An 11,164-nucleotide genomic window follows, 5' to 3' on the forward strand; every position below is an offset into this window, starting at 1 on the left:
AAGAAAAATTTCATCGCCGGCGTCGACGAATGCTTCCATGATCACGACGGAGATCTAAGTTCCGTCCAAACTGCCTTCATCGACGGTGCTTGCGAGGTGCTTCCCGGCAGCCGTCAGGAGAAATTCACGGTTCGTGAGGCTTACTGAGGCTACCGGAGCTTTATTTCATTTTCTTCTATCGGTGATGCTCCCATCGAGATTACTTCGCAACGTGGGTTAATAGTTGCTCGGTCCGTCTTCCAGGCGAACATCCTGGTGGACGGTACGTCTTACGATGCGCGAGTGGTCGTCGGACAGCTGTATTATGAAACAACGGAAGCGGACAACGGTCCTCATATGACGATCTTCGTCGACAAACTGCCTGGTGATACCTTCCGAATCACGCAACTGAGTTACCTGCTCATAATCAACGAAAACACCGTTGAGCTCCATCTTCGCGATGAGCTGCCGATCACACTGCTGTTCGCGAGCGGGAAGCTCTCACAGTTCTGCACGCTCGTTGACGGATATTATCGTATGACTGAGAGCTTCACGGCGTGTCTCTGCAGTGAAATTCAGCCGCCCTCGTTGATCCTATTGAAGAAACGGAAAATCCACGGTCCTTTCGGGGAATCCGTTATGCGCAGGAAACTGTCGAAAAACCTGAGGAGCGAGGTAGACCTTCGAAATCGTATTGGAGAAGAAGTCCTATCTGGGAAAGATCTCAACAAGAACACAGTCCTGTCCCTTTTCGTATCGATTGTTGTCTAATCAATTAAACGATTCCAGGGTTGTTTTCTCGTCAGGCAGGACCAATTGCGGTTCCGGGTCTACCATGTCGATATTCTACTGGATGAGAATCATTACGTGACTCACAAAATCTGTGAACGTGCCGAGGGCGGCTTGATATTTGCAAACGATTGTAATAAAAAGGTTTATGCCAGCTGGGACGATTTGTTGAGTGAGCGGACTTTGGGCGGACGACCGTATCAGCTACCACCGAGGAATCGCGACAAGACCGGTCTGCAACTCTGCCGCGGAGCCATCACCACCGGAGATTTCAGAGAGGAGAAAGACATTCAGCTCATGAATTTGAAGAAGTTCAAGGTCGAGCTCCCCCCTCTACGCAGCACCTATCGACAGCAGAGGGTTCTGAGGGTATACGCATTTTTCTTCCGTATCGACTTCTCTCATGTTGTTGATGAGCCTTACCGGGAGAGCTCGACGCCTGAGAAGACCGGGAGACCTCGGACGCACATCGTGATCGTTCACGTTCATTCATTTACAGGGAACGTATGAGGGCTTGGCTGCCGTATGCCGCATACTTCAGAGTGATGACCCGGCTACGCTCCAGAGATTCAATCGTAAAGCTACAGAAATTTGTTTCTGGGATTGTCCAGATATTGTACCAATCGTTGGGTTCGCAGTTTCACCGCAAGCGTGTCTCGCGTCGGAGTTCATGCCTCTAGGATCGCTCGATGCCTATCTCAAGTGAGTGCAGATGTCGAAAGACATGCTCCTGCTCGAGAATGACCCCTCGAGGCTTCCCCTCATCTCGAGGCCTATCACTGAGCTTAATCTCAGCATTACTTTTCTAGGAATTCCACCCAAGATCTCACGACCGGTGATCTGTGCAATGTTGCGCTCTGTTTGGCAAGAGCGGTCCGGTACCTCGAGGAGAACGGATTCGTTCACGGAAAAATACGGAGCCGCTCGGTTTTCGTTTTCGATCGATCGCAGGGTCCCCTAAAGGTTAAGCTGGGAGAGCCAGGAGTCCTGCAGTACACCGACGAAGACGTGCCCTGGATCGCTCCCGAGCACCTTCAGGACATGGACTCGGTCGCGAGTGCCCCAGCGGCTGATGTATACGCGCTCGGGACGACTCTTTGGGAAATTTTCAACCGCGCGAGCAGTCCGTTTGGAATTGTGCCCTTGGATCAAGCGACGGAGTTTTTCAAGTCCGGAAATTGTTTGCCCCTGGCAGAAGTTCCGCAAGAATTCCATCCGATCATTGCTGGCTGCTGGCTCCGAGATCCCGACGATCGCAACGCACCGGACGAGATGGTCCGAAATATCGATCGGATCCTGCACCAGATCGATGAGCCCAGGGATGGGGAGAAGCTCGGGGGGACCGGAGGGCTACAGCCAGCGAGAGGCTCAAAGTGAGTTCTGCTCGCATCTCTCTACAAGATGCGTTCCAGGCAATACTCGATGTTTCCCGCCTCCCGTTCCAATGAGGGTGGCCGAGCGGAGGCTCCACAGAATTTTCCTGCCTTTGACTTACAGCACGAACCTTTCCAGGATCGAAACAACTCAGCTACCCGCACTGCGGCAGGTCGTCCGGGAATCGAAACTTTCCCGGAAGAACTCCACTGGGAGCGAGTCGAGCATAGCTAGCAGGAAAGACTGGAAATCGAACAAGCTGCTAAAGTTTCTCTTGAGGACCCGGGGGACTGAATACGATACTTTATCCAATATAAGCTCGATCGCTCCGTCGCGGCATACGTTCGACACCGATCTTCATGACGACGACCAGCCTAATGGCGATAGCCAGGATGAGAGGAGTGTCGAAGACGACGACAAAGTAGATTACGAGAAGTGGGAAGTGATGAGAAAAGATGTAAAGCTACACGAACTGATCGGCAAAGGCTACTTCGGACAGGTATACAGAGCCGTATTGACGAGAGCAGATGGCTCGGAGGAGATCGTCGCCGCGAAGCGGATGAATTCCTCGGTTGAGGCTTATAGCCACAAGGACGTGCAGAATGAAATGGACATCATGATAAGGCTCTCCCACCCAAATATCGTAGAGATTTTGGGAGTTATACGCGAAGATGAAACCCTGTTAGTCATGGAGTTCATGGGACTGGGTGCCTTATCTGCGTACTTACAAGCCAATGAGAGAATACTGACCAATAAGGTGCTGGCCAAGTTCGCGTGTGATGTGGCGAGCGCAATGGCTTACTTAGAACGCAAGAAGATCATACATCGGGATCTGGCGGCGCGAAATATTCTAGTCAAGTCGGAAACATGCGTCAAACTGAGCGATTTCGGTCTCGCGCGTATCCTCGACAAGGACTACTACGATGTTTGCACGCCGAACCGTGCTCTGCCCATAAAATGGTACGCTCCAGAATCCATTTTCTACAACAGGTTCACGATCAAGAGCGATATCTGGAGTTTCGGCGTTGCTCTCTGGGAAATATTCACCTGCGGACAGGATCCTGCGATCCTCGATTCTAATGAGCCCACAAAGATAGGTGACGCTCTCGTAGATGGGGTTCGTCTGCCCCCTCCGGAGAGATGTCCTGTTGAAGTCTACCAAATGATGCGTGAATGCTGGAATTTGGAGCAGAACTTGCGTCCGAACTTCGCCGACTTGCACTTCAGGATTTTCGGCATCATTGATGATATTGATTGATCCCGAAACAAACAGGACAAGTTGACGACGACGTGAGCGGAATCTCCGAATTGAGCTGTCACGAGGAGTTTTCTGGATTCCCGGCCGAACGGTCGCCACAATCGATGTTTACCATACCGGGAAAGCTACTCGTTATGCTCCTCTGCCAGATTCATATCCTGTTGTACAAAGGCAATAAATGAAGTCGAATCTCTGCGATCGCCCCATGCGAAACTCGGTCGAATCCCGATTTAGGTAGTACAGCTCGTTCGGGGAATTTTCCGACAGACTGATGATCGCTCCCCACCATCCTCATTCTGAGCCAACCTCGATATCTTCTCCAGAAAGAACAAAAACCCGCCTCGAGACCTGACTCCATGAGACTTTATTCTGTACTGCCGATCGAGCGGTGTTCGTTTTAGTTCGTTTTGGATATCAACCTGTGGCAAGACTTACCGTGATGTTCCGAGATGCATCCCTTCTTCATCGAGGAGCAACCCCCATATTCTGTCATGGGTCATTAACTCAAAATCGATTCGGGGAGCCGGAAAGCCGATTCCAGAGGATTGGTAGTCAGCGAGATGCTCCCCTAGTTTTCACGTCCGCGAAAGTCTACTCCGCGAGTCCGCCGGCACTCTTTTCCGAGCTCCGATCGAAAAAACGTGCTGCCTGTCCCTCCGAAGCGGATGGTGAGCAGTCCCTAGACGGAGCTCGTGAGAGCAAGGGAGGCCCAGAATTCACTTGAGGCAGCCTCGAGCTGATCTGGATTACGTGCGGAAGCGAAGTCGCCGCCCTCTGTAGAGCCGAGTCCGCAGTCCTGCTTCCTCGCTCCGAGTTCCTACAAGCGGCGAGCACGCTGGGGATTTTCGGAGTCGATCCCGAGTCCCGAGAGGCAAGCCCACCGGAGAGGATAGACCCTTTTCCCAGGCCTGGTCCGAATTTCTCCTGGAAGGTCCGCCACTAGAAATTCTCAATCTTCTGCGCGAAACATCGTCCACATGCTAACAGATGAGTAATTTTCATTAAATTCGCCCAGTGAGTCCACTGAGTCGCGGCTGGTGATGGAACCGGATTTCGAGTATACCGTGGATCGAAAATCGGAGGAGTCAAAACATTCGGCCTCTCCGAACGATTCACTTCGGGGCAGGCGAATGAAACGAAAAAAAATCCCTGGAAAGCTTCCGCTCCGGGCACTCATTGTTAGAGACGCATAGAGCCGTGATCGATTCAATTTATTCGCTGGAACTTACAATGGAGAGTCCTTCGCGACGTGGCTACATGCTGAACTTCTCTTTGGCAAGAAGGGTCTGCCTTCTGGCCAGATCTTTCATTTATTCCATAGTGGAAGCGAACAGTCTATACATACTTCCGCCGGCGAGGGGAGATGGATTTTCTTCCACGCCGATACTTCGACCGCGTCTCGAACCGAGGTCTCGAATCCGTATTGGTAGCGATCCATTCACAAGGGAACGCCTCCGAGAATAGGCGAAGACGCGTATACGAGCCAGTCGAATTCTTCGGCGGTGTCTTCAATAGCGTCCGTCGCCCGCGGAGTAATGAGAATTCCGGTCGGTCCTCATCATGGTGTTATTTGCATCGTAAGGATTCGTAAATGCTGTGCTGTAGGTTCCTCCGAAACCCCCTCCGGGTGCTCCCCCGCCAACGTGCAGAGGGAAGGGCTCACACGCTTCCAAAACCTGAGCCGAGCTCGATGTCCGCGGATCGGTTGGAACCATGTTCGGCCGGCTAATTCCATTCTTCATGAGTTTGTCCAAAGCCTCCTGCACTCTTGGGTTGTTGAGATTCAGAAACGGCCTCGAGCCTTGACTGTTGGCGAGATCGTTCGATGATCCGAATTGGGGCTCCACAGAGCCTGTGTTCGTGATTATTGGAGCAGCCGCTGGGGCCAGAGATTGTGCCGGCGTCCCGATCAGTTGCCGAATCTGGTCATGGAGTTGCTGGTTCTGCAGCTCAGGAGCTGTTGCGTAGGGATCTGTGAATTTTCCCCTTGATTTTATTGCGCTCAGAAAAAATCTTGGCGACGACAACCAGCGACCGAGCGGGATAATTCTGCTCCCCGGGACAATTCCCCCTCCGATCTATCTATCTATCTATCAGTTGAGAAGGACTCGCTTCGACCCTCGGGTAGAGTTCAGCGAACCCGAGAAAATCTAGCCGAGGAGCTTTGCTCTCTGAGGGCCCCTAATGATGTCGAGCTCACCTGTGCCGCGCGGATTCGAGCCGCTCTGATATGATGACGATCCTGCTCTACTCGGAGCGGGTACCGGACGCGAATCTCCGATCTCCTCCTTGATCTGAAATCGTTCCCAGATGTCAGAATATGCCGACACCGGCTATTATCTGGACATTGAGTCGGGGATCATCGCGCCACGCGAGCAGGTACTCACCAGTTGATCGCGTTTCAAACGGAGATGATCGATAAGGCGATCGTATTCATTGATCGAAATGTAACGCGATTCGATTACAAGCTTCAGCAAAAATTTAATTTCCCGTTCGTCGTCTCCACTATCGCGATCTCTCTGCCGCTCGAGGTGCTCCCGAAAATTCTTCGCTAAGAATTTGAGAGCTTCGTCTATTGGCATGTTTCGGTGCTCTGCAAAAATCTGGTTGTTCGGAAAGCGCGAAAGGAAAGCAGGACGAGAGCGAAAAAATTTCAAGGCGTCAGTCATCCTGCCCCGACGAAAATCCCATCCGAGACAGCTCTCTTGAGAAATCTTGCTCGATGGACGGGGTGAAATACGACGGAAGAATTCGGCTCCTTATCGAGAGGTGCTCGCACAAGAACTCAGCTGGGAGTTCGGGGGAAAAAAACAGACCGCTCCCTGCCGGCAAGCTACCTTGGGGAATTCCGTACAGAACGTTCAGAGTCACGGAGTTGTGAACTTCGTGCTGCTGTGCAATGACGCAGGCATAGAGAGTACCACGAAGACTCAGATCGTCGAGCGCCTGAGTCAACAGGGCTTCATCCTTCATGAATAGGACATCCACCTGAAGTTGAGCGGAAACGAGATACGTGATGGGCTTCGGTCGACTTTCGCCATAAAGCCCGTTCAGCAAGCGAGGAAATTTTATGATTTATGTACCAAATACCTTGAGACCTAAATTCTTCAGTCTCCGTTCAACCGTCTCAGCGTAGTCACGGAGCTGTTTTGACATAACAACGATTTCACAATCATTCGGCTTCCGGGAGACTTCGTCAGCCGGCCTAAAGGTATTAAGGGATATCTTATGAATGGTATCATTTACTTCCAGGAAGTATCGCACAAGGTGGCTGAGCTGGGTCAGATCTTCTCTATCGACCAGAAGTCACGCGACTCGCGGCACGGGATATCCAGAAGCCCCATCTCTTTTCCGTTTTTCAAGGGGATCCAGCAACATAATTGGACTCACTTAGGTTTCGAGGTAGATGACGAGGACCGCGCGCCGGTCGGCGACCGTGATCGGTGATCGTGGGGTGGATTCGGCGAAGAACGCCTCCGTGGACTATGGTTCGCTGGCGCCGTCGCTCGACTGCGAAGGAAAACAGTGACTGCAAGCTCGAGGGATTCATTATCGCAGCTAACGGCACAAAAAATATCAAAACGGGACAGATTTCTAAGAACTCTCACAGACCTCGGGGGCAAGGGGCTACGACTTCGGTCCCGTGTTGGCGCTTTCTTGCGAACGTCTCCCGGGGAACATTGTTTGACCTGAAATACGTCGAGCTGCCGCTGTATATTCCGTTCATGGGGCTCGAGGGGGGGGCGGAGGCGATCCTTGGCGGATCCCGGGTCACCGCGAACCGCCCCGTTACCGAGTTTCCAAGCAAGATAATTCGCCCCTATTTTAGCGGTTCCGACGGGGGTAAGCATTCTTCGCAGACTCACTTGAAAGACGCCACCCTTATTCGGCCGACCATTTTCATCCGTGGCCAGTAGCGCGGATTCCTCATTAGCAAACTCGACGAAACCATAACCGTTCCGGTTAATGGATATAGCTGCAGGGAAAATCCAACTCTTAGAGATGATCTCAGGGCTGGCTCGGCACGGAGCTTGATGGTCAGAAGCAATAAGATATAAGGGAACCAAATTCGCACCAGCTATTTCGCCATATTTTCTGAATATCTCGAAGAGATCCTTCCGCGTAATATGAGGTTTTAGATAACCGACGAAAACTCGCTGGAGAGCTCTTGTCGCGTCCGATGTGTTATTTGATATTTTCTCGTTCCTGAAACATTGAGCACATGAATACTTTAATCTGTCAGAGAAAATCATTAAGGAGGAACCCCGCGAGAGGTGAGATCACCACTTTGATCTCGCTCTCGGTCTGTATTGAGTTGAGCCATCGTAAATGATCAAGAATAATAATGACGTCCCTCAAAGCGACTGACGCGATACCCGCATCGGTCAAAACCCCGGTCAGCTGGGAAGGTCGTAATTTATGGAAGACTCTCGAGTCGATTCGATTATTTAGAGTCCGTCGAGAATTCCTGAGCGAACCTTGGGATGATCCGCTCGAGAGACTCGGACCGTGAGAGTCGTGGCCGGATTCCCCCGGCGCCGTGACTTGAATGAGATATCGATTTTGGCACTGCTCAGAGACTTATGCTCTGAGCGTCAAGTCGAGAATTGTATATATCGAATTGAAACTTCTGCTCCTCGATTTAGCGAAAACGGCGTGAGCTCACCATTTAGAGTCCATGGGGAGTGTGTTATAGCGGTAGGAAAATGTGAATGAGGACCTCCGCTATGAGTTTCTTTTGGGAAACATGCACAAGACACTTCGTACTCCGGTGGAACTTCCTCAGAACAACAATTCATAAACACTGCTGAGGGGTGCCGATCAGCCGCATCGAGCGATGCGGTTCGTTCGGCGGGGCTTTTCGAATACTCGCGCAGCCTTTGAGCGGGCATCTCATACTGACAGTCGCTCGGCGTCAGGCGTGGAAGGTCGGAATGTATGTCATATTGCGATGAGCATTCTGCGAGGAGACGTCACGCGGTTCATGGGGCGTGCTGGGGATCGCCGCTTTGTTTGATCTCACGCACAAGATCAGGACTGAATTCCACAAACGCGAGATGTCAGTCATCAGGTGATGTCACGTACACACATCTCCCACTTGAGCGGGCATTGTGCAGGAGCTGACCCGAAAAGATTACTTTTCCTGTCCGGACAATCGGCTAAGGATGCTTGCGCGAAAGACGATGAGACCAACCCAGCTCCTTCAACAACATTAGAGCGGGACAGCTGATCGAGCCCGATGCGGATCCGATGGCCCGCTCCCATAGGGAGTGGCGCTTTCGGTCTTGTGCTGTTGGGGTACGGGGAGAACGAGAAGACTCAATCATGTCACGATTAGAGATAGCCCGCTGGTGTCGAGTTGGAGGGGAGGAGAAGCTTCCGAATGGCTTGCCATATGCAGTGAATAATTCAGCGCTCGCTTCCACGAACCTGATCGGGATAGCGCTGATTTGCGGGTCATTCAGGAGCACGCGTCTCCTCGAGTCTTGATCTCGCTCTCGGTTGGTGAAATCAGAAGAAGCGCATCTGTCTTACTCGAGAAGTACTTTATTGATTGCGCTCGATTACGTGATCGACCGACCATCAGGAATTGCTTTTGTTATTGTCGACATTCACAGATTGGTCGGTCGAGCTCAGTGCGCTTCTGAGAGCTACATCATTCACTCTATAGTCCGAAAAAACTCCGAAAGATGACGGGGACCTCGAGGAGGTTCCGAGAGTGGATTATTGAGATTCCTCCGTGCAGATCCATGAGTATTGTTTTTCTTCCCGCTCCTCCTCTTATCAGCCGTAAACCATTGGCTTTCGCGACACATTAGCTGCGCTAGTACAATTTGGGAGTAGCGAACGTAAGGCGTCCGACTTGTACGTTTAGATATTTATGCATCAGTGTCGCACAGAACTCGCCGAGCTTGATCTCGTGATACCGACCCTTCGAGAGGAGTCAGCAGAGCTCAATCGAAACCGAAATTCCGCAAAGGACGTCCGCCATCTTCTGATTATTTTTTTGTTCAATATTCAGCGTACCGCGATCGTAAAAAACTACAAAATGGGAAGGTACAAGCTTCATTCCTCCTTCTTGATCTTGCGTCTATTCTTCCTCGACTCCTTTTTCCCCGCAGGATGCTCGTTTTGACTGGATCCCTCACGATTTTCGGCAACGGTCTTCTTCGCCGCGCTGAGTTGTACCTCCTGAGGTTCAGCCTCACGAGCAGCTTTGAGTAATCTGCGTTCCTCCATTATATTTTCTCTCTTTTTGACCTGTATCAAAGAATGAGGGCTCAAATATTATCCATCATAGTAGGCGGACCATGTCTAGCTCCATTGTGGAACTTGTGTTCGAAATTATTGCGAAACTTCGTGCTCTGAAGGAAAACCGACCTGATAGTATACCACCAGGCGACACAGAAGCAACAAGGTGAAGAAGAGCGATGGAGCCATCCGCTCGAAGGGATCCCTGAAGATGAATATACGGATTACAGATTGAAGATCACATGTGAACTCACTCGCTATCAGGCTTTTTCTGTCGTCCCAGGCAGATCGCTGATAGTACGAGTCGAGTATCCGGAGCCACGATCGATTTACCCCGACAGAAGGAGGACTTACCACAACATCAGATGCGTGTAAATGGCACCTGTACACACGATAAGCAAACAGAGGTTTGCGAACTGTTTGATGCACCCTGTGAAATACAAGAAAAGTATCGAAAAATTCCTTCCTCGGACGTACAATTGTGCGATCGTCCACTAAGGATATATTTTGCCGTTCGAGCAAGTCCCATTCGGCCCCTCACACTCAAACTCATGCTTGACCCGAGGTATCACCCGACGGAGCCAGTTAGCCCAAGGATTCATAACTTACCGGGGATCAGGAGCAATGTCGTACCACAGCAGACTTCGGTCCAGCCGATCACAAGACGAAATATCTTGGGGGACACTTTCATATTGAGGAGGACGTTCGTTGGGAATACTTTGGAATAGCTCAGGAAATTCCTCCGCTAGAGTTAAGAGGCAGAGGTTAATCTCGTGCTTCTCAGGGCTCTCCTTCCGAATGAATCCGGACGTGTTGACCCTCCACGCGCGCCGTATCCTGCAGTCATACTTACGATTTCGCGATGCATATCTCTATTTATGTTGGGTGTGATCTTCATTGATCCGATGAAGATGAAGAACAAGCCCAGGAAAAAAGATAGCCAGATGAGAACGACCGACTTAGCCATGGCAGACTGGGGGTTCGGGAGGCGGCAGGACACGCAAAGTAAAGATGATTCTCGATGCTCCCCTATACTAGGTCTTATACAATGCAGAGCATCGATCTCTGAACCATACAGATGAAGGCTTCTTAGCGAGTGTAGATCGGGTATTCAACTCTGAGCACCCCAGAAGAGGAAGTTTTGGGATACGTAGCCGGGGTAGAACCGGTGTGTGCTCACAACGCTTGTTTTCTCCTCCTATTTACTCCTGAGTTGAGTCTCGGGGAGCGCGAGGATGAGCCTTTGCGCGAGGAACACCAGAGGCCGCTGCTGTACGTCCTGGGCTCATCGAGACCGGGAAAGTGATGGATGGTCTAAGGATATATTTCTTCCGCACACGTATTCTCTGACATGCCGCTTCCTCAAGGAAATATCCGGACAGGGACTCATGATCTCGCTTCGAGCTGATTCGAATGCGAATGAGCTCGCTATCGCTGAACCATGCGCGGAACATTCCTTTACTTTTTGGTGGAGGCTTCAATATTGTAGACAAATTTATTTTCTCCGATCGC

At 51.1% G+C, this 11,164-nt stretch overlaps 3 protein-coding genes across 3 annotated transcripts; 1 reads left to right on the forward strand and 2 right to left on the reverse strand.

Moving 5' to 3' along the window:
* The first annotated feature begins 2 nt into the window (after positions 1-2).
* On the forward strand, positions 3-3,400 carry LOC100908044 (uncharacterized). Its single transcript, XM_029112668.1, has 6 exons — positions 3-129; positions 244-654; positions 769-1,137; positions 1,268-1,470; positions 1,578-2,141; positions 2,281-3,400. The coding sequence occupies exons 2-6, from the start codon at positions 337-339 to the stop codon at positions 3,398-3,400; spliced, it is 2,574 nt and encodes an 857-aa protein (XP_028968501.1). The 5' UTR covers positions 3-129; positions 244-336.
* A 722-nt stretch (positions 3,401-4,122) lies between these two features.
* Neos (nuclear receptor coactivator protein neosin) lies at positions 4,123-8,189 on the reverse strand. The gene is made up of 10 exons (XM_003747689.1): positions 8,067-8,189; positions 7,476-7,606; positions 7,267-7,376; positions 7,013-7,089; positions 6,791-6,910; positions 6,491-6,605; positions 6,238-6,388; positions 5,788-5,993; positions 5,601-5,694; positions 4,123-4,324 (listed from the first exon to the last, which is right to left on the reverse strand). The coding sequence occupies exons 1-10, from the start codon at positions 8,078-8,080 to the stop codon at positions 4,218-4,220; spliced, it is 1,125 nt and encodes a 374-aa protein (XP_003747737.1). The 5' UTR covers positions 8,081-8,189; the 3' UTR covers positions 4,123-4,217.
* A 1,277-nt stretch (positions 8,190-9,466) lies between these two features.
* On the reverse strand, positions 9,467-10,999 carry LOC100908326 (transmembrane protein 35A). The gene is made up of 5 exons (XM_003747690.2): positions 10,506-10,999; positions 10,262-10,397; positions 10,007-10,082; positions 9,782-9,857; positions 9,467-9,661 (listed from the first exon to the last, which is right to left on the reverse strand). Exons 1-5 carry the CDS (start codon positions 10,617-10,619, stop codon positions 9,467-9,469), a joined length of 597 nt encoding a protein of 198 aa, XP_003747738.1. The 5' UTR covers positions 10,620-10,999.
* Between the last annotated feature and the right edge of the window lie 165 nt (positions 11,000-11,164).

Source organism: Galendromus occidentalis, unplaced genomic scaffold, assembly GCF_000255335.2.
Source record: "Galendromus occidentalis unplaced genomic scaffold, Mocc_1.1 scf7180000077524, whole genome shotgun sequence".
Taxonomy (NCBI): domain Eukaryota; kingdom Metazoa; phylum Arthropoda; class Arachnida; order Mesostigmata; family Phytoseiidae; genus Galendromus; species Galendromus occidentalis.

What these genes read in the sequence shown, in the direction of transcription:
- LOC100908044 (XM_029112668.1), top strand. Translation starts at nt 337, where the DNA reads ATGACGATCTTCGTCGACAAACTGCCTGGTGATACCTTCCGAATCACG. An exon ending in CGAAAAACCTGAGGAGCGAG is followed by an intron (nt 655 to 768) that starts GTAGACCTTCGA and finishes AAACGATTCCAG; the next exon opens with GGTTGTTTTCTCGTCAGGCA. An exon ending in TCGCTCGATGCCTATCTCAA is followed by an intron (nt 1,471 to 1,577) that starts GTGAGTGCAGAT and finishes TTACTTTTCTAG; the next exon opens with GAATTCCACCCAAGATCTCA.
- Neos (XM_003747689.1), bottom strand. An exon ending in ATAAGGGTGGCGTCTTTCAA is followed by an intron (nt 7,090 to 7,266) that starts GTGAGTCTGCGA and finishes GACGTATTTCAG; the next exon opens with GTCAAACAATGTTCCCCGGG. An exon ending in CGTAGCCCCTTGCCCCCGAG is followed by an intron (nt 6,911 to 7,012) that starts GTCTGTGAGAGT and finishes TTTCCTTCGCAG; the next exon opens with TCGAGCGACGGCGCCAGCGA.
- LOC100908326 (XM_003747690.2), bottom strand. Translation starts at nt 10,619, where the DNA reads ATGGCTAAGTCGGTCGTTCTCATCTGGCTATCTTTTTTCCTGGGCTTG. An exon ending in GAGATATGCATCGCGAAATC is followed by an intron (nt 10,398 to 10,505) that starts GTAAGTATGACT and finishes TCTTAACTCTAG; the next exon opens with CGGAGGAATTTCCTGAGCTA. An exon ending in TACACGCATCTGATGTTGTG is followed by an intron (nt 9,858 to 10,006) that starts GTAAGTCCTCCT and finishes ATTCATCTTCAG; the next exon opens with GGATCCCTTCGAGCGGATGG.